The sequence below is a fragment of the Panthera pardus genome, unplaced genomic scaffold, assembly GCF_024362965.1.
Source record: "Panthera pardus isolate Hobbes unplaced genomic scaffold, ASM2436296v1 HiC_scaffold_18, whole genome shotgun sequence".
Lineage (NCBI taxonomy): Eukaryota > Metazoa > Chordata > Mammalia > Carnivora > Felidae > Panthera > Panthera pardus.
In genome coordinates, this window is record NW_026526743.1 from 9,810,846 (window position 1) to 9,835,322 (window position 24,477).

At 40.2% G+C, this 24,477-nt stretch overlaps 2 protein-coding genes and 1 long non-coding RNA gene across 5 annotated transcripts; 1 reads left to right on the forward strand and 2 right to left on the reverse strand.

The window, feature by feature from the left end:
* Nucleotides 1-946: 946 nt before the first annotated feature.
* Nucleotides 947-23,749, reverse strand: LOC109252934 (uncharacterized). 3 transcript variants are annotated; one of them, XR_008423430.1, is made up of 3 exons: nucleotides 21,448-23,749; nucleotides 2,895-3,061; nucleotides 947-2,404 (listed from the first exon to the last, which is right to left on the reverse strand). It is a non-coding gene; the product is annotated as an uncharacterized LOC109252934 (long non-coding RNA). The 3 variants fall into 3 exon arrangements; XR_008423431.1 differs by having other exon boundaries at nucleotides 2,885-3,061; XR_002074177.2 differs by having other exon boundaries at nucleotides 947-3,061.
* LOC109252907 (zinc finger protein 677-like) lies at nucleotides 3,055-12,528 on the forward strand. The gene is made up of 2 exons (XM_019425371.2): nucleotides 3,055-3,420; nucleotides 9,129-12,528. Exons 1-2 carry the CDS (start codon nucleotides 3,138-3,140, stop codon nucleotides 11,183-11,185), a joined length of 2,340 nt encoding a protein of 779 aa, XP_019280916.2. The 5' UTR covers nucleotides 3,055-3,137; the 3' UTR covers nucleotides 11,186-12,528.
* LOC109252927 (vomeronasal type-1 receptor 4) lies at nucleotides 17,939-20,595 on the reverse strand. The gene has a single exon (XM_019425414.2). It carries the CDS (start codon nucleotides 19,173-19,175, stop codon nucleotides 18,231-18,233), a length of 945 nt encoding a protein of 314 aa, XP_019280959.2. The 5' UTR covers nucleotides 19,176-20,595; the 3' UTR covers nucleotides 17,939-18,230.
* Nucleotides 23,750-24,477: the final 728 nt, after the last annotated feature.

Here is a 24,477-nt window from a genome sequence, read left to right on the forward strand (position 1 = left end):
GGCCCTTCTTGAACTTGCTAACCTTGTCTGAGTCTGAAGTGTTTGTCCACACTCCCCCAGGCCTTCCCACCCCCGTCCCTCTCCTCTGCACTTAGATTCCAGCTCATCGTGACCCAGGGATCGGAGCCTGTGAGGGGGCTGCACTGGGCACATCCTGAGGGGCTTCGCAGCAGGCGAGTGGAGACGGGTGGTGTCAGTGTGGCTGGGCTGCAGGGGGTGTTTAGGGGCTGCCTCTGGACACATAGTAGGCTCTCTGTTGACCAGGATAAAAGAAGCCGTGTGTGGAAGTCCTGGATTCATGTGTAGGAAGAGTTGGAAGATTCTGGAAAAGAAGAGTGGTAAGAAGAAAGCAGCTCTGCCTGACCTTGTAAGCATTCAGAGCTAAACAAGTGCACCATGGTGTTTATGGTTCCAAACTACTAATTTAGAATCAAGTTCAGAAATCAGCATCCGTGATAGTGGATGTTTTATTCCATAGTTGGTTTTACAGTGTGGAGTCAACCTAATCAATGGTAAAGGTTTTAAAAAAATCATTCTCAGCACATCTGTCCCACAGAGACCATGGCGTTCCTATAGCAGCTCTTGTGAGGCGGATGTTTTAGATGAAAATGGTGTTAATTTAGCCCAGATCTGGAGCATAGAGCTTTATCTTCACCATCAGAGGGGCTGTAGCCATCTGGTTCCACCATTATTTTTAAGTATTATATCTCATTGACCTTAGACATCACATGAGTGAGTGACATGTATTGATTGGTTGATTGAATAAGCTCCAGACCAAGAAGCAACTTAGGCACCAAGATGTAGTCAGAAGGGGATGCCCTTCCCTGTCACATCCCCACCCTTCATGTCTCCACAGGGAACCGATGTTGTCAGTTCTGTGGCAGGAGTCAGTTCAAACCTGATACAAATGCATTTAACACTGGTATAAAATTTTAGGAAATCTCGATGAAGTTTGTCGTAACATTTTATTATGCAAATTAGAAAAATTTACATAGCACGTCTAGACACTCTTTTCATGTTAATCAACACAATCAGACACAGCTTGCTCATTTAGAGCCTCATTGGATCATTTTCTTAATGGGGACACACGGGGACCTTTGCCATTTTTCGCTGATGTAAAGAATGCCATGGTGGCTGTGTAGGAGTAGGCCGGCCTCTCTGCAGATGTCTCAGGATTTCTCTGGGTCGGACAACTCAACGTGTGATTACTGGGTTAAGGACAGTGCATTTCACATTAGGATAGATTCTGTCCGATATGGTCTCCTAAAGCTACGAAGTACCCCATCCCACAACAACACGTGAGATTTCCCCCCTGATGTAAGCAACATTGGTACTGTAATCTCTTTGTGTTTGAAAATTGGGGAGAAATTGACAATCCGTTGTATTTCCATTTTCCACCTACTTGTAACTTTCATTAGTTTTGTGGGAATAAAACCTGGATTTTCATACTTTGCTGTTCTCCTTTGATATATTTTTAAGGGCTGTTTTATGGCTTCTTTACACACAGCCTTGTGTCTTCATCAGTGTTTTGCAGTGAAATGTAAATCTTTCCTTCTTGCCCTCTACTTTCTGATCTTTCTTAGGCAGATCTGAGCTAGCATGATCTCAAGGTATTATGTTCCATTTAGTACTCTTTTCTTAAAATTATCTCCTTAAATTGGCTTTTTGTATATATCTTGTAGTTATTTCATTGATTGTAAAGTTTCATGTAACACACACATTAATAGGTTCATGTGTTCTTTGGCAAATCTCTCCACTTAATTTTTCTTTTCAAAATTATTTTTCCTCAGCACAATGGCCACTGTTTCGTTTTTTTAAATCCCACATTTCTTCTGCATTTGAATTGCTCTGAGTTTCTAAATCACTGAGGTCTTTATGTGACCACACCTCCAGTAAGAATTAGGTTTGGGAGTGCCTGGGTGGCTCAGTCAGCTGAGCATCTGCCTTTGGCTCAGGTCATGATCTTGTGGTTCATGAGTTTGAGCCCCGCGTTGGGCTCTTTGCTGACAGCTCGGAGCCTGGAGGCTGCCTCAGATTCCATGTCTCCCTCTCTCTCTGCCCCTCCACTGCTCGTGTTCTCTCTCTCTCAAAAATAAAAAAAAAACATTAAAAAAATTAAAAAACAAAAAGAATTAGGTTTGTCAGTTTTTGGTCATGTCTTTGTTATGTCCTTCACATAGGTTGGGAAATGTCTTGCAAATAGGTTCCTCAGTGCAACTTCTAATGGGAATGAGTGTTTCCCCCCAGCTGGGCCCAGCTTAGGCATCCAGAGCAGCGGTGAATGGCAGGAGCCTGGCTGGCCCACATACCTCAGCCTCACCTTTGGTGGAAATGCTTCCAGTGCTTCCTGTGGATTGTGATGCTTGGTGGAAAGTTCTTCCTCAATAAAAACGTTTCCGATGTCCTGTTTGGTATGATTTAAAAAAAATTTTTTTTTAACATTTATATTTTGAGAGAGACAGAGCATGAGATGGGGAGGGGCAGAGAGAGGGGAGTTCCAGATTCTTAAGCAGGCTCTAGGCTCTGAGCTGTCAGCACAGAACCAGATGCGGGGCTTGAACTCAGGAACCGAGAGATCATGACCCGTGATCTGAGCCGAAGTCAGATGCTTAACTGACTGAGCCACCCAGGCGCCCCCCGCCCCTTTTGTTTTTGGGTTTTTTTTTTATTTTTAATCATCCAATATTTCTTCAAAGATCTGCTGTGACCAACCTGTGTTCTATTTAGTTCAATTAATGTACATTAGTAAAGTTCATCAACCCGAATCCTTTTTTTGTTGTTTTTAGTGGAATAAACTCCATTTGATGTATACATTCCATAATGGCTAAATGTCTGACTTTAAATGAAAACATGTATTTATATTTTTGCATATAGTTTGTCACACCTGAAGTTACCTCTTGTGCTCTAGATCCACTAGGTGTGTAGAACTGTCACTTAGGAGAACGTCAGGTGTACGGCGTCCATATAATCAACCATGTGTTGGATATTTTTCATTTATATCGTTCTTTTTATTGTCCACAAAAATGGGAAATCTACAGTGATGTAGTGGATTCGATATCCTCTGATGGAAAAATATAATGAAACAAAATTAGGGACCTAAGAATTGCTCACAGTTACCTGTTCTTGCCCAAAATGATATGTCAGAACATTCACTTTGGTTGAATCGGGCCTTACACTGCTCTCCCGCTCATATTTTGTGTGAACAGGAGAACTCACCCCGAAGGATCCGTGGTGAAATGTGTTTTTCATTTCAGGAACAGTTGACCTTCAGGGACGTGGCCATAGAATTCTCTCAGGAGGAGTGGGAGTGCCTGGACCCCGCTCAGAGGGCCTTGTACAGGGACGTGATGCTGGAGAACTACAGGAACCTGGTCTCCCTGGGCGAGGAAAATGTCCCTCCAGAAGTCGGGATCTGCCCCAGTGAGTCTCTTGGGAGCCCTTGCTCTGCTTGATGGAGATTGAGGCTGGGTTCATTTTGAAATGAGAACTTTTATGAGGCGGCATCCCCTTCCACTCCCCCTTTCGTCAGATGGTCTGCCCACCCCCCCCCCCAGATTAGTGGTGCCTCCAGAAGTTGAGGAAGAACAAAACCTTATGGCAAACTTTAAAAAATGTCTCATTCTGGATGCACTTAGATCCGTGTACTTCTGACTCAGTAGTTCTTGGAAGAGAGCCGGATATCTATGTTTTAAAAATATTCCATAAGCATTCAGGAGAGAGTGAAGAGGCCTGTGGAATGTTTTTCTAGACATCTGTAACATCCTCTCTCCTCAGCTGAACAAAGGGCTGGAATTGGATTCTGGAAAAGATACAGCACATCACATTCCTTTTTTTCATTCCTTTCTTTTTATAAGCAGGAATCTCTCTTTCTGTCTTGAATGATATCTCTATTTTGGAGCAAGGGAAAGAGCCCCAGACTGGAGAGCAAGGTGAAAACAGTGAAAAAACCAAACGGGTGGGAACATAGGCAAGAGCTCAGAAGGGCAGAGAGGAGGCCGCACCATTAATGGTGTTTGGGGAACTCTCCGCCAGTGGGGGAGTTCTGTGGGAAAACAAATGTGTCTTTCTTGTGAGCTCTCAGAGGTAAAGTTTGCTTCCCTTCCCCTCATCACTCCCTTCTTCAGACATGTAGAAATGCATCCTCCTAGCCCCCAGCTCATGCAAAGACCAAGGCAAAATCTTGGCCATGACCTGTAGCACTCTATTAAGTGCCCCATGACCTCTTCTTTTTTTTTTTTTTTTTTTAAGATTTTATTTTTGGGGCACCTGAGTGGTTCAGTTGGTTAAGTGTCGGACTTCGGCCTAGGTCGCGATCTCCTGGTTTGTGGGTTCCAGCCCCACGTAGGGCTCCGTGCGGACAGCTCAGAGACTAGAGCCGCTTCGGATTATGTATCCCCCTCTCTCTCTGCCCCTCTCCAGCTCATGCTCTCAAAAATAAATAAATGTTAAGATTTTATTTTTAAGTAATCTCTCCACCTAACGTGGGGCTCGATCTTACAAACTCAAGATCAAGAGTTGCACGCCCTCTTGCTGAGCCAGCCAGGCGTCCATGCCCCTGTGATCTCTTTTGTTCCTTGACCATGAAGGGCACTAGGGGGCTGGTTTTAAGGGGTTCTCTCTTTCTCATTCTTTTCTCATTCTCATTCTCTTTCTTTCTTTTCTCATTCCATTCTTGTTCCCAGTCCACACGGGTCAGAGCTGAAGCCTCCCCAATCCTGGCATCAGGACTTCTCTAGGATCATCCTCAATCTGTGTGCTTAGGAGACCTGCTCCTGGTGTTGGAAAACATCAGCATCTGTGGGCCCAGAGCTGTCTGCCTCTTCAGGCCCTTTCTTCAGTTTTGCTTTTGCCCCACGTCAGTGTGTGTGTCACGGGGGTGGGTGGGTCTCTCAATCCAGCCCTGAAACTGCTTTGACTCAGCAGCAGTATAAGCACGTCCACACCACACTATACTGTAAGTTTCGCTATGTTATGTGTTTTTGTTACTTTTCTCTCAAAGTATTTTCTACTTTGCTGTGTGATACCTTCTTTGACCCATGGGATTTTTTAAGTGTTTAAAGATCTTCATGTATTTACGTCCTTTCCAGTTTTCCTTCAGTTACTAATGTCAAGTTTCATTCTTCTGTGGTTGGAGAAAATACTTTGTATGATTTCACTCTTTTCCAATTTGTTGAGACTTACTTCATGGACTGATATATGGTCTGTCCTGGAGAATGTCCCACGTGCAAGTGGGGAAGAATGTATTTTGCTCTTATGGGCGGGGTGCTCCATATACGTCTGTCAGTGCTTGCTGGTTTATACTCGGCTAAAATTGTCTGTGTCCTTCCTGAATTTCTGTCTGGCTGTACTCTCCATCATTGAAAGTGAGGTCTGGAAGTCTCCAAATACTCTTCTACAACTATTTTTATTTCTCCCTTCAATTCGATAAATATTTGTTTCATATATCTTGGGGTTCTCTTGTGTATATGTTCGTATTTGCTGTAATTCCTTAATGAGTTATACTTTTTAAAATATATATTGTCCTTTGTCTCGTAACAATTTTTACTTAAAGTCTGTTTTTTCTGATACTCCAGACACTAGGAAAACAAAAAAATCATTAGATTCGCTTTGCTCTCTGAGCCCACAGTATCTCCAAGGTATGCCTGTATCTAAAAACTTTCTTCTTTTTATTTTTTTTTAGTGTTTATTTATGAGAGAGACAGAGCGCGAGCAGGGGAGGGGCAGAGAGAGAGGGAGACACAGAATCTGAAGCAGGCTCCAGGCTCTGCACTGTCACCACAGAGCCCAATGCAGGGCTCAAACTCACAGACTATAAGATCATGACCTGAGCTGAAGTCAGATGCCTAACCGACTGAGCCACCCAGGCGCCCCTAAAAACTTTGCTTCTATAAATCCTGTCCTTCTCTCCTCTGCTGCTGTCACAAATTCTGTATATATATTGTGTGACCATCAGTGGTTCACATTTAAATCACAGATTTTAAATACTGTTTGATGTTGTTGTTTTAATCAATAGGGAAAAAGAGTGACAAATTGAAAACACAATACTAACCTTATACTCACCAGTCTACTGTCTTTATTACTGTTTCTTATTTCTTGATGTGGATTCGCGTTTTTGTTTCTTCGTTCATATTAGCCTCAAGCATTCCCTTTACTAATTTTTTGTTAGACTGGTCTTCCAGCAAGGGACTCCCCAGTTTTGTTTTGTTTTGTTTTTCTGGCAACGTTTTAAGTTTTCTTCTATTTTTGAAGGATAGTTTGAAGTGTGTAGAATTCTTAACAGACCTTTATTTCTCTTTAGCACTGTGAAAATGTCATCCCGTTGCCTTCTGGTCCATACGGTTTCTGGTGTGAAATCATTGGGTAATTTTATTGACGATCTCTTTTACCAGAGGAACTACCCTTTGCCGCTTTCAGGGTTCTGTGTCTTTGGCTTTTGACAACTTGATTATGAAGTGTTTCACTGTGGGCATCTTTCAGTTTATCTCACTCGGGCCTTGCTGAACTCCTTGGATATGTTTGTAGGTTTATGTACTTCACCAAATTTGGGAATTTTTCTGCCTTATTACTTCAAATATTTTTTCTGCCCATTTCATTGTGTCCTCTCCTTCTGGGATTCCCATGATCTATGTTGGTACACTTGAAAGTGCCCCACAAGTCTCTTGTTCCATTCATTTTTCTTCATGCTTTTTTCTTCTGCTGAGACTGAGTAATCTCAGTGGACTTAATTTGTTCAATTTGCCTGTTCAGTTTGGTGTTAAACTCCCTTAGGGATTTTTCCATTTTAGTTTCTGTACTTTTCAGCTCCAGAATGTCGATTCTGGTTCCTTTTTATAATTTCTGCCTCTTTCTTGATGTTCTCAGTTTTGAGAAATATTGCTGTCATTGGGTCCTTTGGTTATTTGCATATGGTCTCTTCATAGTTATTTAAGCATAGTTCTTTCAAAATAGTGACATAAATTCTTTGTCTAGCAAAGTCTGATGTCTGGGCTTCCTCAGGGACAATCTTTGTTAAATTGCTTCTTTTCCTATGTATGGGCTATACATTATTGTTGGTTTGCCTGCCTTATAATTATGTTAAGTTAAACATTTTGAGTATTATGACAACTCTGGAAGTCACATTCTCCCCCACCCATACCCACACCTCAGCATTGCTTATTGTTGTTTACTGCAGTTGCTGTTGTCTGTTTAGTCATTTTTCTGAGTCAGTTTTGTAAAGTCTGTATTCTTTGTCACATCTGGTTTGCTTAGTGGTGAGCTAGTGATTAAACGCATAACTTATCAAACACCTGGAACCAAAAAAACCAAAAAGCAAGAAACTCCTAGTCTTTGGAAATAGACTTTGTACGTTTGTTTGGGAATACCCAAAACTCAGCTTGGCGGTTTACAGTGGGGTCTTAGCCTTTACCTCCTGCTTCTGCCGACCTGAAGGTTAGCAGGAGGTGAGGCACAGGGTCACCTCATGTGTTTTCTGAGCACTGGCCCCACCCTGGGAATGTGCACGACTTAGATTCCTAGGAACGTGTAGCTGTTTTTCAAAGCCCTTATTCCCCAAAGCATTTTACTCCCCAGCCCTTCATCCCTGGCTTCACAGTGTCTTCTCTTGGCCCCAAGTGTGCCGTCTGCTAGTATACTTGCCTTTAAATATGCTTGTCAAATGGACACCACTCCCACCCCACCTGGCATAGCACCTCTTGAATTCGGCAAAGGCAAAACTTTTTGAGCCAGTTTTTCAGTGAGCCACCAAGCAGATCAAAGTAAAACCCACAATTCTTAGAGAATCAAGTCTGTTCTGCCACTCCCAGTACATGGGACCTATAGCAGGAACATGGGCTGCCTCTATGCTGTAGAGAATGGGATTGGGCCAGGGGAAGTTAAAATGTTAAAATCTCTCCAACTGAGATCAGCTGCCTTTTTCTTAAGTACCTACGTGATTGCTATAAATCTTTGTTTGGTTTCCAGAATTTTGATAAAGTTGATTCTGACAGTTTTTGCCAACTTACTTGCTGTTTTTGTAGAGAGATGGACTTAGAATATTCCACGATTTTCATGCTGTTACTTTTACCCAGTTCTTTACAATACTATTTACTATTTACCCAGTTATTTACAATACTATTTATCTGAAAACTGATATTTCAGAAGCCACTGGGCATGTGTGTAACTTAGACTGCTATGAATATGTGGAAGCTTTTCTCAACATGTTTTCCAATTCTCATATTGTGTGCTCTTTCTGGAATATAAGTCCTTTCCCTTGTTATTAAGAGAGAAATCATTAGAATTCCAGTCTATAATTGTGTGTAAGTGTGGTTACTTATTATTTACCTGTTGGATTTATCTTGGTTTAATTTAAAAATTTCATTTATTAACTTGTCATCTACAGATTAGGAGTTTCAGTATCTAGTATGGAATATGACTGCAATTCACCAATTGTTAAATGTTCTAAAATGCCTATTCTGCATACAGCATAGACAGTTTTAGAGTAGATATTAAGAATATTTTCTTATTCCAATGATGTATTAAATTATTCTTGACTTATTACTTTTATTTTTACTTTTATAGTTTGTAACTTCCAGGTATTTATCTTATTCATTTTTTTTTGAAAGACTTTATTTTTAAGGAATCTCTATACCCAACATCGGGCTCAAACTCATGACCCCGAGATCATGAGTCACATGCTCTACCGACTGAGCCAGCTAGGCGTCCCTAATTCATATTTTTATGGATTGTCATTACTTCATGTAGAACTGTGCCTCATCATTTATTTGCATATAGTAATTATACTGTAAATATGCATTTGTATAATATGTTTTCAGTACAACACACCTATTTGTCTACTGGCATTTGGTGTGTGTTTTGATGTGGTGGGCAAAGAATACACTTTCTTTCAGAACTTATATAAGTTTACATAATGTGAATGATTTGGTCATAGGGTGTTTCAAAGTAGGTTTCTCTTAATATAATTCGAAATACATGTTATCTTTTATTAAAAGATTCTATTCACTTTGCCTTCTTAAACATTTACAGACTTTGGTTGAGAAGTTTTTATTTCTTCAATGTAAGTTTTACTTTTAGTCTAACAACCATCTTGCAACTCTAGTTAATATGAAGACTTTTTTTTATATATCTTTCAGATAGCTCTGCTACATTCGTGATCAAGGAATTATTACCAAAGAAAGACATTAATAATGGAGAATTATACCAGTCAGTGCTCTTGGGAAGACCTGAAAGCCATGGCCTTGAGGATTTTGACTTCAGGGAAGTCTGGGGAAATACGTATGAATTTGAGAGCAAGTGCGAATATGAAGAAAGAAATTCAAAAGGAATGCTTGTGACAGATAACCTAAATCTCAGTGGTCGAAGAGATAAACAAGACAGCAAATCCTGGATTAATTTACCTTTAAAGCACAGTGTTTCTTTAAGAAAAAGTACATATCAATATTTTAAACAAGGGAAATCATTAATAAAGAATTTGTTAAAAATAAAAACCAATATAATCTATGCAGGAAACAAGTATACAAAATGTTTTGAAAACAGAATTGCATTAAGCTCCCAGTCGCATCTGGCTGAATTATTTCAAACTGAGGAGAAAATTAGTGGATGTAATCAAGTTGAGAAGTCTGTCAAAACTTGTTCCATTTTGCCACTTCAGAGATTGCCTCCTAGTGTCAAAACCAACATTTGTAATAAACATGGAAAGGTTTTTATGTGTCCTTCATTGCTTACACAGCACCAGAAAACAAAAGTTAGAGAAAAACCATACAAATGTAACGAATGTGGAAAGACTTTTAGCCATCATTCAGTCCTTACTAGTCATCAGAGAATTCATTCTGAGCAGAGACCATACAAATGTAATGAGTGTGGTAAAGCCTTTAAGCAGTTCTCAAACCTCACAAGACATCAGAGAATCCATACCGGAGAGAAACCATATAAATGTAATATATGTGACAAGGTCTTTAATCAAAATTCCCACCTTACAAACCATTGGAGAATTCATACTGGAGAAAAACCACACAAATGTCATGAATGTGGTAAGGCTTTTATCAAGTGTTCAGACCTCTGGCGTCATGAGAGAATTCATACAGGAGAGAAACCTTACAAATGTAATGAATGTGGTAAGGGTTTTACCAAACGTTCATATCTTTGGGATCACAAGAGAATTCATACTGGAGAGAAACCATACAAATGTATTGAATGTGGCAAGGTTTTTAGGCAGTGGTCTACCCTCAGGATTCATCGAAGAATCCATACTGGCGAGAAACCTTATAAATGTAATGAGTGTGGCAAGGCTTTTAAGCAGTGCTCACACCTCACTAAGCATCAGAATGTACATCCTGGAGAGAAGCCACACAAATGTACTGTGTGCGCCAAGGCTTTTATCCACATTTCAAGTCTTGTGAAACATCAGAAAATTCATTCTGGAGAAAAACCATACAAATGTAATGAATGTGGTAAGGCTTTTATCCAAAGTTCAAGTCTTGTGGATCATCAGAGAATTCATACTGGTGAGAAACCTCACAAATGTAATGAATGTGGCAAAGCCTTTACTGTGCGTTCAAGCCTAACTAAACATAAAAAAAACCATACTGGTGAGAAACCTTATAAATGTAATGAATGTGATAAAGCATATACACAGCTTGTACACCTTACTAGACATCAGAAAATACATACTGAAAAGAAACATGATGAATCAGGTATACATGGTAATGCTTTTATTCAAAGCTCAAGCCTGGGGGATCATCAGAGAATTCATGGAAGAGAGAAACCTTACAAATGTAATGAGTGTGGCAAATCCTTTAACTGGTGTTCACGCCTTACTCGACATCAAAGAATCCATACTGGAGAGAAACCATATAAATGTAATGTGTGTGGCAAGGCTTTTAGTCAAAATTCAAACCTTACAATTCATCAGAGAATTCATACTGGGGAGAAACCTTACAAATGTAATGAATGTGACAAAGCCTTTAAGCAGTATTCAAGCCTCATAAGACATCAGAATATACATCCTGGAGAGAAACCACACAAATGTATTGTGTGTGGGAAGGCTTTTATCAAACGTTCGCACCTCTGGGGTCATGAGAGAATGCATACTGGAGAGAAACTATACAAATGTATTGAATGTGGCAAGGCCTTTCGACAATGGTCTGACCTCAGGATTCACCAAAGAATTCATACTGAAAAGGAACCTTAGAAATGTAATGAATGGTGGGGTGCTCGGGTGGCTCAGTCAGTTAAGTGACCGACTTCAGCTCAGGTCATGATCTTGTTCATGAGTTTGAGCCCTGCATTGGGCTCCATGCTGGTGGTGCAGAACCTATTTGGGATTCTGTCTCTCTCTCTGTCTTTCTCCTTCTGTCTGCCCCTTCTCCACTCTCTCTCAAAATAAATAAACTTTTTAAAAATGTGAGTAAAAAAGCAACATAATGAATGAGAATCATTTAACCATTTTCCACAATACACTATGTATCAGAGGATTTATACTAGGGAGAATTAAGTCTAGTCCAAGATTAATCAACCTCAGATGTTAAATTCTTCACAGTAATTAAAAGTCAAAATCATTTAAGACTCATGAGATGAGTGTCAATGGAACAAGGTGATCTTTAGTAGTGATGTACCATTTATTAAAAAAATTTTTTTTAAGTGCCATCTTTTTTTATTATTTTGAGAGAGAGAGGGAGAGAGAATCCCAAGCAGTCTCTGTGCTGTCAGCACAGAGCCCAGTGTGGGTTTCAAATTCATAAACCATGAGATCAGGACCTGAGCTGAAACCATGAGTCAATGCTTAACCCACTGAGCCACCCAGGTGCCCCTGTACCATTTCTTTTAAAACTACTTTTTTTTGTTTTTAATTTGAGGTTTCTTAAAAAGCCTACATTACTATTGATGTCTTTCAACCTGAAGTTTGGTGTTCTACTTTCATTACATGTTTTTTTTTTTGTGTGTTACCATGATGGTTTCTGGGAGCAGATCAATATGATAAAAGGGCCTACTTTATTAAATGAGAATCATTCTCATCCATGTATCCTGAAGGAACACTGAATTTTAACATACAATGTTGTGTGGTATTGAATGAGAAAATGGGTTGGGCAGAGAATATATGTCAAACAGTGATGTAAATAGTATGTTCAGGATCCCTTCTACAGATTTGTCAGTACAACAGAGGGCCACTGGATTATCAGAAACCACTGTTGTGCCAGACAGCATGAAAAAGCAGGCTTTAAGATTGAGAGACTTAGATTTTCATGATAGGTTAGCAGGGACTGCTTATGTGCTAGAAATAATGGAGAAGAAATGATAGTCATCCTCTCCCTGTAATGAAAATAGTGGTTGTATATCAAAGATAAGTGAAAATTTAGTCTTATTTTGGGGAGCTAAAAGCAATTATCAGAGAGAAGAACTTCATCAAAACAACCAGAATACAGTGTAGAGGTACTGGATTTGTGTTTAACCACTACACTGATGCCGTTTTACTCAGAATTCTATCATAGTTATGTTTTCGTTAATAAAATGTAATCATTTTTTCAAAGCTCTAAATGAATTATTTTCTTCCCCCTATCAGATCAAGTCTATCCTGTCTCATTATAGTACTTCAACACAAACACTAACAATACATCTTCAGGCTGTCAAGGCTGAAAAGCATCTGCAACAATTTTCTTCCCTGATGGAATCAAAGAACATAAAACTTTATGAATATATACTCATAATTTACTTGAGTTACTCCCTCCACCCTCTGCCTCTTGGATATTTATGTGGCTATGATGAAAACAGCACAGCAGTGCAACCTTAGACTCCAAACATTTGAAGTGCAATTCATCAGTGTGCACCTGATGTTTCCATATGCCCTTGTTTGTGCCTACACGAGACTCACGACTCGTACTGGCCTTGATTTACATGAAGCAATATATATATATATATATATATATATATATATATATATGCGCATGTATGTGTATATATATATATGTATGTATATATATATATATGTATGTGTATATATATATATATATGTATATACACACACACACACATACATATATATCTGTATAGGGATAATAGATAATACACACACACACACACACACACAATCTCTACACCCAACATGGGGCTCAAACTCAAAACAACCTGAAATCAAGGGTCACATGCTCTACTGACTGAGCCAGCCAGGCTCAGCCCTGGGGCAAAATATATTAAGCATGTAAGAAGTGTCAGGAAATAAAAGAAAATTTCAGGAGTAGAGATATGATATGCGCAAAGTTTCCCCCCAACTGCTACTTGGAGCTTTCACTGGAGTAATTTGGAAAACTCACTGATCATGAGTTTCCCCTTAAGAATGAACATATACACTTGAAGATACATTAGTCTTGCTTTGTTTGTAGGCCAACTAGGAATTTCACATATCGATCCCCTTGAAAATAGTTAATTTGCACTTTTAGATATTCCACAGACATGGGATGAACCCCTATCTGAAATTTAGTCTTGGGTATCAAGACTGATAATGCTAATCACCAAAAGGATGTGAAGATGTTTAAAGCACAGTGAGACTTTCTGGGGAGAGCAGGACAGGTTTCCAAATTTGCCACAAAAATGGCTTGAGAGACAAGAGGAGACTCACTTCAGGTTTCTATGGAGTTTATACTAGACGGTGGGTCCTGCGTGTGGTTTAACCTTTTGTGGGCACCAAAGGAGCACCTGGGCTTCTAAATTTGGCCACTTGTAGAGTAGACGGGAAGAGGGAGATACATTGAATATGTGCAGTAAGTAAATGTGTGTGTGTGTGTGTGTGTGTGTGTGTGTGTATCAATTATACCTCAAGCTGTACCAAAAACAGGGAAGGCAACTGAGAGAGGGCTGAGGCTTAAAAGCTGTCTGTCCATGGTCAAATACCAAAAACCAAAAAGCAAAAAACTGGAGTGAGATTAGAATACAACACAGAATGTTTACTCTCAAACCTGATTGCTTGGTTAGGAGAGACCCATTTTCTTCATACTAATAATAACTTCTTATGCATCCTTTCCTGCTACACACATAGGACCCTTTACCCAGTATAACTGCTGAAAGTGAAATACTGAAATACTGTTTAGATAAATTGCCCGAGTCGCTTTTACACTAGTTTGATCATTAATGTGTGCAAGTATTTATCAGACGGTTAATATGATTCAATAATCTTACCAGAAGAGTTTTTCAAAGGTTATAAAAATCTCAATTTGTGATTATACTATTAAGCATTATATGAGTCTTTCAACTCTGGTAAAATTCCTTTTTATTTAGAAATTTTTCCTTAACCCATTTTATATATATTTAGTTTACATGTTTTCTCTGTGTTATTACATTGAAAATTTTGAAAAAATGCATGAGTTAAAGATTCTTTTAAGAGGTGTGTAACACGATAATGTATCCAGGACAATAAGAGATACAAAGTAAGTGCTTTATAGATATGAAGATTAAGAGTTCTTTTAATTTTTCTTAACGTTTATTTTTTTTTGAGACAGAGGGAGACAGAGCATGAACGGGGGAGGGTCAGAGAGAGGGAGACACAGAATCCGAAACAGGCTCCAGGCTCTGAGCTGTCAGCACAGAGCCCGATGCGGGGCTCGAACCCATGAACCGTGAGATCATGACCTGAGCCGAAGTCGGACGCTCAACCAACTGAGCCACCTAGGTGCCCCGAGTAGGAGTTCTTTTATACCTTTTAGTTCAGTGGAAGAAGTAGAACAGTATGAAATTGTGAACTAGAATCTAGTAAGGTGGAGCTAAGAGACCTGTTGATACCCTACAAAACTAATAACCAGGATTTGGAGAACACAATATGTTCATTTTACCTTAAAATCATTTCCAATTCTTCTATTATTGCCATAAAACTAATCCTCTCTGTCCTACATTATTGCAATGGATACTGGAACTTATTTTTTTTATTTTTATTTTTTTAATTTATATCCATGTTAGCTAACATATAGTGCAATAATGATTTCAGGAGTAGAATCCAGTGATTCATCTCCTACATATAACACCCAGTGCTCATTCTAACAAGTGTCTTCCTCAATACCCCTTACCCATCTATAGCCCATCCCCCCCACCCACAACCCCTCCAGCAACCCTCTGGAACTTACATCTCAAGTCCTTATAGTATAGTGTCAGGATATCAGACTTTTTTCCCCTAAGTTCAACGTGAAGCTATTTGATGTTTTTACTTGATTGTTTCAATAACATATGTCCTACCATAAAATCCACTTTTTTGGGGGTGGGGGGTGGAGACTCGCATGTTTGAAGGAGGGGGCAGAGATAGATAGATAGATAGATAGATAGATAGATAGATAGATAGATAGAGATAGAGAGAGAGAGAGAGAGAGAGAGAGAGAATCTTAAGCAGGCTCCACACCCAGCATGTAGCCCAAAGCAGGGCTTGATCTCACAATCATGAGATCATGATTTGAGCTCAAATCAAGAGTTGGATGCTTAACTGACTGAGCCACCCAGGCGCCCCCATGAAACCCACTCTTAAAATGTACAATTCAGTGGCAAGGATGTCTTTTCTCACCATTCTTGTTCAGCACTGTACTGGAAGTCCTAGATAACGCAGTAAGAAAAAGAAGTAGGACAGACATTATGAAGCAAGAAATAAAACTGTCTTATTTGCAGATCACACGGTCTATGTAGAAACTCCACAGAGTCAAAACGAAAAAACTTTTGGAACTAAGAAATGATTATAGCAAGACTGAAGGACACAAGGTTAATACAATGTGCTGTGTTATCCACCTAAATCCCATATGGTGGAATTCTAACCCACAGGGATGGTATGTGGAGGTGGTGCCCCTGGGAAGTCAATGACCGCGTTAGAGGGGAACCCTCATGAAGGAGATAAGTGACCTTATACAAGGGACCTCAGAGAGCTCTTAATCTCCACCATATGAGAATCCAACAAGAAAACAGTCTTTTGCAGCCAAGAATAGGGCCCTCACTTAGACACCTAATTAGCCATCACAGTGATCTTGGGCTTCCCAGCCTCTAGAACAGTGAGAAGCATCTGTTGCTTATGTACCATCTGGTCTATGTTGCTTTGTTATAACAGTTCAGACTAAGACAGTACACAAGTCAGCAATGAACAAGTGGAATTCGCATTTAAAAACACAGTAACTTTACACTACCAGAAAAGGAAGTTATACTTAGGTATAAGTCTAACATAGTATGTACAGGATCTACAGGAAGAAAGCTAGGTAGCTGATAAACAAAATCAAAGAATTAAATAAATGGAGAGAGATTTCATGTACACGGACAGAAAGACTCAATAGGGTCAAAGTGTCATTCTTCCCAACTTGACTTACAGATTCAATGCAATCCCAAACTAAATAGCAAGTTATTTGGTGAATATCAACAAATTGATTCTAAAGTTTATATTGATAGTCAAAAGACACACAGTAGGAAACAAAATATTGAAGGAGCTGAACAAAGTCAGAGGACTAATATTACTTGATTTCAAGGCTTACTATAAATATACAGTAATCAATGGGGTGCCTGGGTGGCTCAGACCGTTAAGCGCTCAACTTCGGCTCAGGTCATGATCTCACAGTTCAGGAGTCTGAGCCCTGCATCCGGCTCTGTGTTGACAGCTCAGAGCCTGGAGCCTGCTTTGGATTCTGTGTCTCCCCGTCTCTCTGCCCCTACCCCGGCTTGTGCTCTGTCTCCCTCAAAAAATAAACAAACATTAAATTTTTTAAAAAATATACAGTAATCAAGACACACAAACAGATCAAAGGAACATAATGGAGAGCTCAAAAATGGACCCATACAAACATGGTCAACTGATCTTTGACAAAGAAGCAAAAGCAATACAATGGAGAAAAGGTAGTCTTTTCAACAGATGTGTTGGAGCAAATGGACATCAATGTACAAAAAAAAATTCATCTAGACACAAACCTTATTCCTTTCACAAAATTCAACTCATAATTAATCATAGATGTAAATGTGAAATGTGTAACTATAAAATTCTTAGAAGATGACACAGGAAAAAATCTAGAGGACCTAGGTTTCATCACTTTTTTGATACAATACCAAAGGCACAATCCACGGAGGTAATAATAATTTGGATTTCGTTAAAATTAATAACTTCTGTTGTGCAAAAAACACGGTCAAGAGAATGAGAAAAAAGCCACAGACTGGGGTAAAGTACTCGCAAAGCACATTTCTAAAAGGTCTGGTATTGGAATACACAAAGAACACTCTCAAAGCCCAATAAGAATGCAAAAAACATCATTTAAAAATGGGAAAAAGACAGCAATAAACACCCTCATCAAAGAAGATACACTGGATGGAAAATGAAGCATATGAAAATACACTCCGCATCTTATGTCATTAGACAACTGAAAAGAGAAACAATGAGTTACCACCACACATCTAATACAATGGCCAAAATCCAAAATCCTGACACCAGTGGATGCTAGTAAAGATGCCGAACAACAAATACCATCATTCACTGCTTGTGGGAAGATTATAGCCACTTTGGAAGGCAGTTTAATGTTTTCTTACAAAACTAAACATACTCTTATCACATTCTAGCAATCACATTCCTTGGTATTTATACAAATGAGCTGAAAACTTATTTCCATGTAAAAACCCGGCACATGAATGTTTATAGAACTTCTGCTTAACTGTCCAAACTTGGAACTTGGAAGTAACCAAGTAGGTGAATGGTTAAAAAAAAAAAAAAAAAAAAAAAAAAAAAAAAAAAAAAAAGCTGTGATATATCTAGACAATGGCACATTATTCATCACTAAAAATAAATGGACTATCAAGCCAGGAAAAGACATGGGAGAACCTTAAAAGCACCTTGCCAAATGAAAGAATCCAATCTGCAAAGGCTACATATTGCATTGTTTTAACTACACGATATTCTGGAGAAGGCAATAGTATGGACATGTAAAACATATGGCCAGGCAAAACTATGGCCAGGCAAAACATTTCCCCATGTAAACCAGTTGGTCAACCACTCTATGAATCTGACACAGGAGCTAGGACCCAGTCTATTAAATTTTGTGTAAACACCATTTGATTAAGTTTATGAGGTCAAGCTGCTTTATTCACCTCCGCTACAGAAATGCAGGTTCCTAGTTCAACCAGCTGAAGAAAGCCCAGTGCGCATTAGTGTGTAATGTAGAAAGACATGGCATTTCTCCTTTACTTCCTGAACTCAGTTTTTGATGGTGATGCATCAAGAACTAAATATGGTGCAAAAAACATTCACTTCACATATTTCTGATAAGATTAGGAAATGTTATATTTGTTATCCATGCAAAGCAGAGTCTGGATATAACAGAATTCCGGCCCATAAGCAGAAAGGGGCAGACAGTTGGAAAACACACAGAAATCATGGCAGCGGTGTTCACCAGCCACCAGCTGGAATTACAAAGAAGAGCAACACAAACATGAAAGGCGGAGGAGAGGAAGTAGAAAGACACAAAGGTGCTCACGAGGACGAGGATGCTCTGGGTGGCTCTGGACTCAGCAGAGGATCTGGGGGTGACATTAGTGCTGTGAATGTGCTGGACCCGCTGCTTGTGTCTGTGCAGGAGGAAGACCATGGAGCTGCTGGCCCCGATTGTGAGACCACACAAGGAAGCTTCAGGAAATACTATCAACACTGCATATACGGAAACTGTGACTGTCTCGTGATCTACAGCAAGACAGTAGCCCAAATCTCCTTTCTTTGTGAAGTTTTTCATGCTCCGGTTGCTAAACACATATAACAGAGGAAAAACTAAATTTACAAACATGAACTGGATCCAACAGAGGGAAATGGAGAAGCCAATGTACTTTGGGGCTTTGACTTTAAACTCCTTCAAACAGGAGTTCATGGGGCTGATCATAATGGTCTGGAACACAGTCAAGAGGCAGGTGCTGCCAACGGACATTCCCCTGCCCACCCTCTGAACACAGAAAAGAAGTTTGCATCCAAACTCATTGAAAAAATGTTTCAACCCAAAAGATGCCACAGTGTGGGGGACTCCTTTGGAGACAATGACCAAGGAGTTGGCTATCGTCAGGTGCCTGAGAATCAAATGGGTGGACCTCACCCTGCACTCAGTGTGGTAAAGGAACAGGTAATGGTAGAGAAGAGAGAAATTGCCCACAATTCCAACTACAGTCTGTGACAAGAAGATTATTCCCACTATCAAATCCCTGTAGGACATTCTGTCATTCAACACCCTTACTTTTAAATTATGGCAACAATCATTCTTCTGAGCAAAAAGGCTCACTGAAGATTTCTGACACCAAAAGGGACTTTCATTATGTGCTTCTGTTTGATGGCCAAGACTTCATGAGATGGGAATAATAGATGTCTGGTATATTTCACTGAAAAGTCAGCATGAAAGATGACGTGGTTAGCCTGGGGGAAGCAATGACAAGTGACGGCAAAGGGAATGAATGCAAATACAACATTTTCAGAAAAAGCTAAAATTCACTAGCTGTACCTGAGGATGGAGGGACCCTCAATCACTCCCCATGTCATAAAACAGATAAACTCTCAGTGGATTGCTCATCTGAATTTTAAAGAAAAATAGTGTACTTTTTTTTTTTTTTTTTTTAGAAAACCAAACAAGATATTTCTATGGTCTTAGAATAAGAAAATACTTACTTTAAAGAAGATATTTCTTAAATAGCACAGAACACATTAATCATATGGGTGAAATGACAAAATTAAGGGTAGTTCTCATCAAAACACACACACACACACACACACACACACACACACACCCAGATATAACGTGTAACCAGCACAAAGAACTACTACAAACCACACAACAAAATAAATAGGCAAAGCATTCCAACAGAAATTTTAAAAAGAAGTTATTCAGTGGATAATACATATGTAAAAGTATTTAAAGATTTTTAAATGTTTACTCATTTTTGAGAGAGAGAGAGAGAACATGCAGGGGAAGGGCAGAGAGAGAGAAGGAGACACAGAATCCAAGGCAGGCTCCAGGCTCTGAGCTGTCAGCACAGACCCCAACACAAGGCTCAAACTCACAAGCCGTGAGATCACGACCTGAGCCGAAGTCAGATGCTCAACCAACTGAGCCACGCAGGCACCCCGTGTGTAGAAGTATTTAATATCCTTAGTAAACAGGAAAATCAAAATATAACCACTACCTAAATATAATGCCAAACAGCACTGAAAAATATAAACTGGAAATGACAGAAATAACGAGGCTCTGGCAAAGATATAGATTAATGAAGAATCTCAGATACTGCTGGCAGGTGTTAAAACTGGTACACACATTTGGAAAATGATGCGGTATCCACTTTAGCTGTCCAAATACAACCCTGTGTCCCAACAATTCTACTCCTGCAAATGCATGTAACAGAAATCTGTGCATTTATCATCAGAAAGACCAGTCACAGGGTTTATATGCCAGCACTACTCATTACTCATAACAGCCCCAAACTAAAAACTACCCACCAGCTCATTAACAGAATGAATCAATTAACTGACTCATATTTACACAATGGTGTCCTATACCATGAATGGGGGGAGTAATATACAGCAATACAGATAAATTCACAACATCAGATAGAATGGGGAAAAAATGACAATATGAAAGAGATCATGCCCTATGTTCCATTTATGTAAAGTACAAAACAGGCAAAGTGAACTACTCTCTTAAATGTTAGAGCAGATATAAACCTATGTCCTAAGATTCCACTCCCATAAATCCATGCAAAAGAATTATATTCTTGGAGGGAGTGACAGGTGGCACAAGAGGGTTTCTGAAGAGCTACAGCATTCTTTTCTTGATCTAGGTGTTGTGTACAGAGGTGTGTTCAGTCATGAATTCCACTGACCTCTGTGCTTACAACCTGTGTAGTGTCTGTCATTTTTGAAAATGCCTAACACACACACACAAATCTGTGAGTGGCTGCCAAAGGCTGTCCTGTGATCGTGTGTGACCTGCTGATGGAGTCCATGCGGAAGAAACTTACAGATCTACAGGTCCAGATCTGAGCCCACATGAAGCCTCGGGGAACAGTAACAATATTGAGTCTGCAAATGTGTCACAAAATTCAGTAGAGCAGAATCCTAAATTTCTGTTCTCTGTGATGGGTTTGTTGCCCCATTTGGAAATCCTACAGGAAAGGGATATTTACCAGCATATAAAGAAACCAGGGGCGCCTGGGTGGCTCAGCTGGTTGAGTGTCCGACTTCAGCTCAGGTCATGATCTCACAGTTTATGGGTTCGAGCCCTGTATCGGCCTCTGTGCTGACAGCTCAGAGCCTGGAGCCCACTTTGGATTCTGTGTCTCCCTCTCTCTACCCCTCCCCAACTCGTGCTCTGTTTCTAAAAAATGAATAAACCTTAAAAAAATTACAGAAAAAAAAGAAAGAAAAAAAAAAAAAGAAACCAGCAGAGGAAAATGGAAACCCCCAAATCCTGGGGAGGCTGTACTTTAATTTCCACCCACCTGGAGGTCCTGGGGCTGCTTGTGATGGCTGGAGACACAGAAGGAGCAGCTGGTGCCAATGGACACACCCTGCCAGCTCTGTGAGGACAGAAAACAAATCTACATTCAAAAGTCACTGAAGAGGGGCGCCTGGGTGGCTCAGTCGGTTGGGCATCCGACTTCAGCTCAGGTCATGATCTTGTGGTCCGTGAGTTCGAGCCCCGCGTCGGGCTCTGTGCTAACAGCTCAGAGCCTGGAGCCTGCTTCTGATTCTGTGTCTCCCTCTCTCTGGCCCTCCCCTGCTCACACTCTGTCTCACTCTCTCTCTCTCAAAAATAAATAAATATTAAAAAAAAAAAGTCACTGAAGAAATCCTTCTCCTAAAGGCTGCCATTGGCTTGGGGACACCTATAAAAGGCATGACCAAGAAAAAACTGTAACCAGATGTTTTAGAACCAAATCTGTGCAGCACAACCTGCATCTTATATAACAAAATGAGAGATGAGAGCAGTGAAGAGAAAATGCCCAGGATTCCAACAAGTCTCAGATAAGGAGACCACTCCTATTGTCAAAAATCTAGGGCCAGTTGCCAGTGACTGGTATTTGTCTTCAGACTCAGAGGATCCTGCACCAGATCATGTCGTGTGGACTAGATTGATCATATCAACTGAAATCCAATATGCTCTCTGAGATACATTTCTTCAATTTAGTTTTGTTAAGGGGCTTCCAAGAATGGAATGAATAACTCTTACATGGCACTTAAAACGCGCAAGTCACTGCCGTACAGCCGTAAATATGAATCATTTTTAAAATTTTCCTCACTGCATGACAGAGGCACTGCAAAGATAAGAAGAACTCAGAGACAGAGAAGTTAAGGGACGTATCTAAATTCACACACTGGTCAGGGGCCGAATGGAGACTGGAACATGGCAGGCTGGAGCCAACAGTGCCCGAAACTCTGTGCTCCACGGACAATCCAGGTCAGCTGTATCTTCCAATAAGACCTGTATTTAGTTTTGAAAAACACTTTTCCATTTCATTTCATGCTACTTTTCTTCTCCTTGACAAACCTGCTCATAAAGTTTCCATATTCTTTAATTATTCTCTAGGCTAATCCTACAAGAAACTTTGCAAGGTCTTAGCTGGGTTTGGTGAATGAAGGGTTTGCTCAATGTGAGTTCAGCAGAAAGACTCATTGGCTGTCATTCCAGGAAGGAAAACACAGTGGACTCAATCCAATAAACCATCTGACAATATTACCCTGTTCCCAGAGCTGTGAAGCAAAAAAATATATATGATATGTAATTAAACAGTGTGAGGTAGAAACTAAGTTATTAGCAATTTTGGTTCAAATGATTAAGCATTAAATCCCACAATAAGCGAAACTATTGGATATTAGGCAACATATGTGAAAGACAAAAGACAGAAGAGAATATCTGGGAATACAGAATCTTGTGTATCGTTTATGTTGAAATCATAAGGAAATGAGTTGTGAGCTTGGGGATGATGTCAGAATATTATTAAACCACAGATAATAAGACAAGATACATGTACTCATGACAGCTGTTTTCTGGAACCCATAATTATAGTTACCATTTCCTTAAATGTTGCTTCTCTAACTTCAAGAAGTAAAGGAATCTTCCCATAGCCAGGAGGCCTCAGATGGTTTCAGTACAGGCACAATTACTATCTCCAGTAAGGGCATCATATACTTGAGTTACAAAAAAAGAAACCAACAAAAATTCTAGAAACTAATTCATATATACTATTTCTGTAGACAACTGGAAACTGTTAGAGGTCTAAAGGCATTGTAGGCACACCTCTACTGACACTGAAAACTCAACCTATGATTCCTGCAAAGTAATGTCAACAGCAGAGGGCTTTCATAACTATGGTCCTTATGCACCTTCAAAATGACCCTTCCTTGTCACTGGCATTTTCATCAGTAACAGTCTGCGGGAGGACTTCATTAAACGGCACCAGGAACCACCAGGCGTGGGTGTGGGTACAGGGTCCGGGGTCCTCACCTCTATCGACAAGCTCAGCTCACACCCAAGGAACTACTCCACCTCCCTCTTTAGCTCTTCCCCTGGTCTGTCCCGACCCTCAGGATCCCTTTCCAGACACGAACACTTACTCACACGTCCTTCCTTACAGGCGCTGCCTCTCAGTCTGACAGAGAAAGAACTCACTGGACTCGTCACGTTGAAGGATGGGGGCGCAGCGTGAAGGTCACAGCAGCCAGTCCGTGTGAGGGAGGGAGGCAGCCAGACCAGAGATAAGGCTTTGTGATCTGTGACCTCACCTCCCATCAGAACTGCAATTATCATTTCACACGTGGTGGCAATGACAGCACAGCCTTCGATAGCTGACAATACTTCTGAAAAACTTTCTCCCAGGACTAATTACCAAATCCAATTACAAGTTTGTGAGTATCTCCGAAGAGACTGTTGTCTGCTTTAGGAGGGGCTCTTACTTTTCATGATCCCTGATGGCACAGAGGGGCTCACAGGGAAGGAGCAGTAAATACTGATGTCAGACAACTAAGGGACTGGCAGCGAGTGTGTGTGTCTCACAGGCATCCCCGATTCCCTCAGAAGTTCTTCCACCAAAAATCTAGAGCATTCTTAGTCTTCTGTCTTCTAAGCTGCATCATTATTTGAGAATTGAGGAAATACACGGAATCAGAATCCAGCAAGAATATCTAAAGAGATATAAAAGAGAACATGCCACCAATTCATATTAGAAAACATGGGTGAGTCCCATGTTTTTTGAGTAAAAAGAAGAAATCATGGGACTCATTTTTTCAAGTTTATTTTATTTTGAGAGAGAGAGAGAGACAGACAGACAGACAGAGGGTGGGAGGGGCAGAGAGAGAGGGAGAGAAAGGGACTGCCAAGCAGGCTCCACACTGCCAGCACAGAGGCAGACATGGGGCCTGAACCCATGAACCTGACCTGAGCTGAAACCAAGAGTTGGATGCTCCACCGACTGAGTCATCAGGTGTCCCAGGTCTCATATTTATAACTAAATACAAATTATACTGAGATT

Bases quoted from the DNA above. Each gene is read 5' to 3' on its own strand.
- LOC109252907 (XM_019425371.2), top strand. From the start codon at position 3,138: ATGTCAGAACATTCACTTTGGTTGAATCGGGCCTTACACTGCTCTCCC. The intron at 3,421-9,128 runs GTGAGTCTCTTG...TATATCTTTCAG, and splicing joins AGAAGTCGGGATCTGCCCCA to ATAGCTCTGCTACATTCGTG.
- LOC109252927 (XM_019425414.2), bottom strand. From the start codon at position 19,175: ATGTCCTACAGGGATTTGATAGTGGGAATAATCTTCTTGTCACAGACT.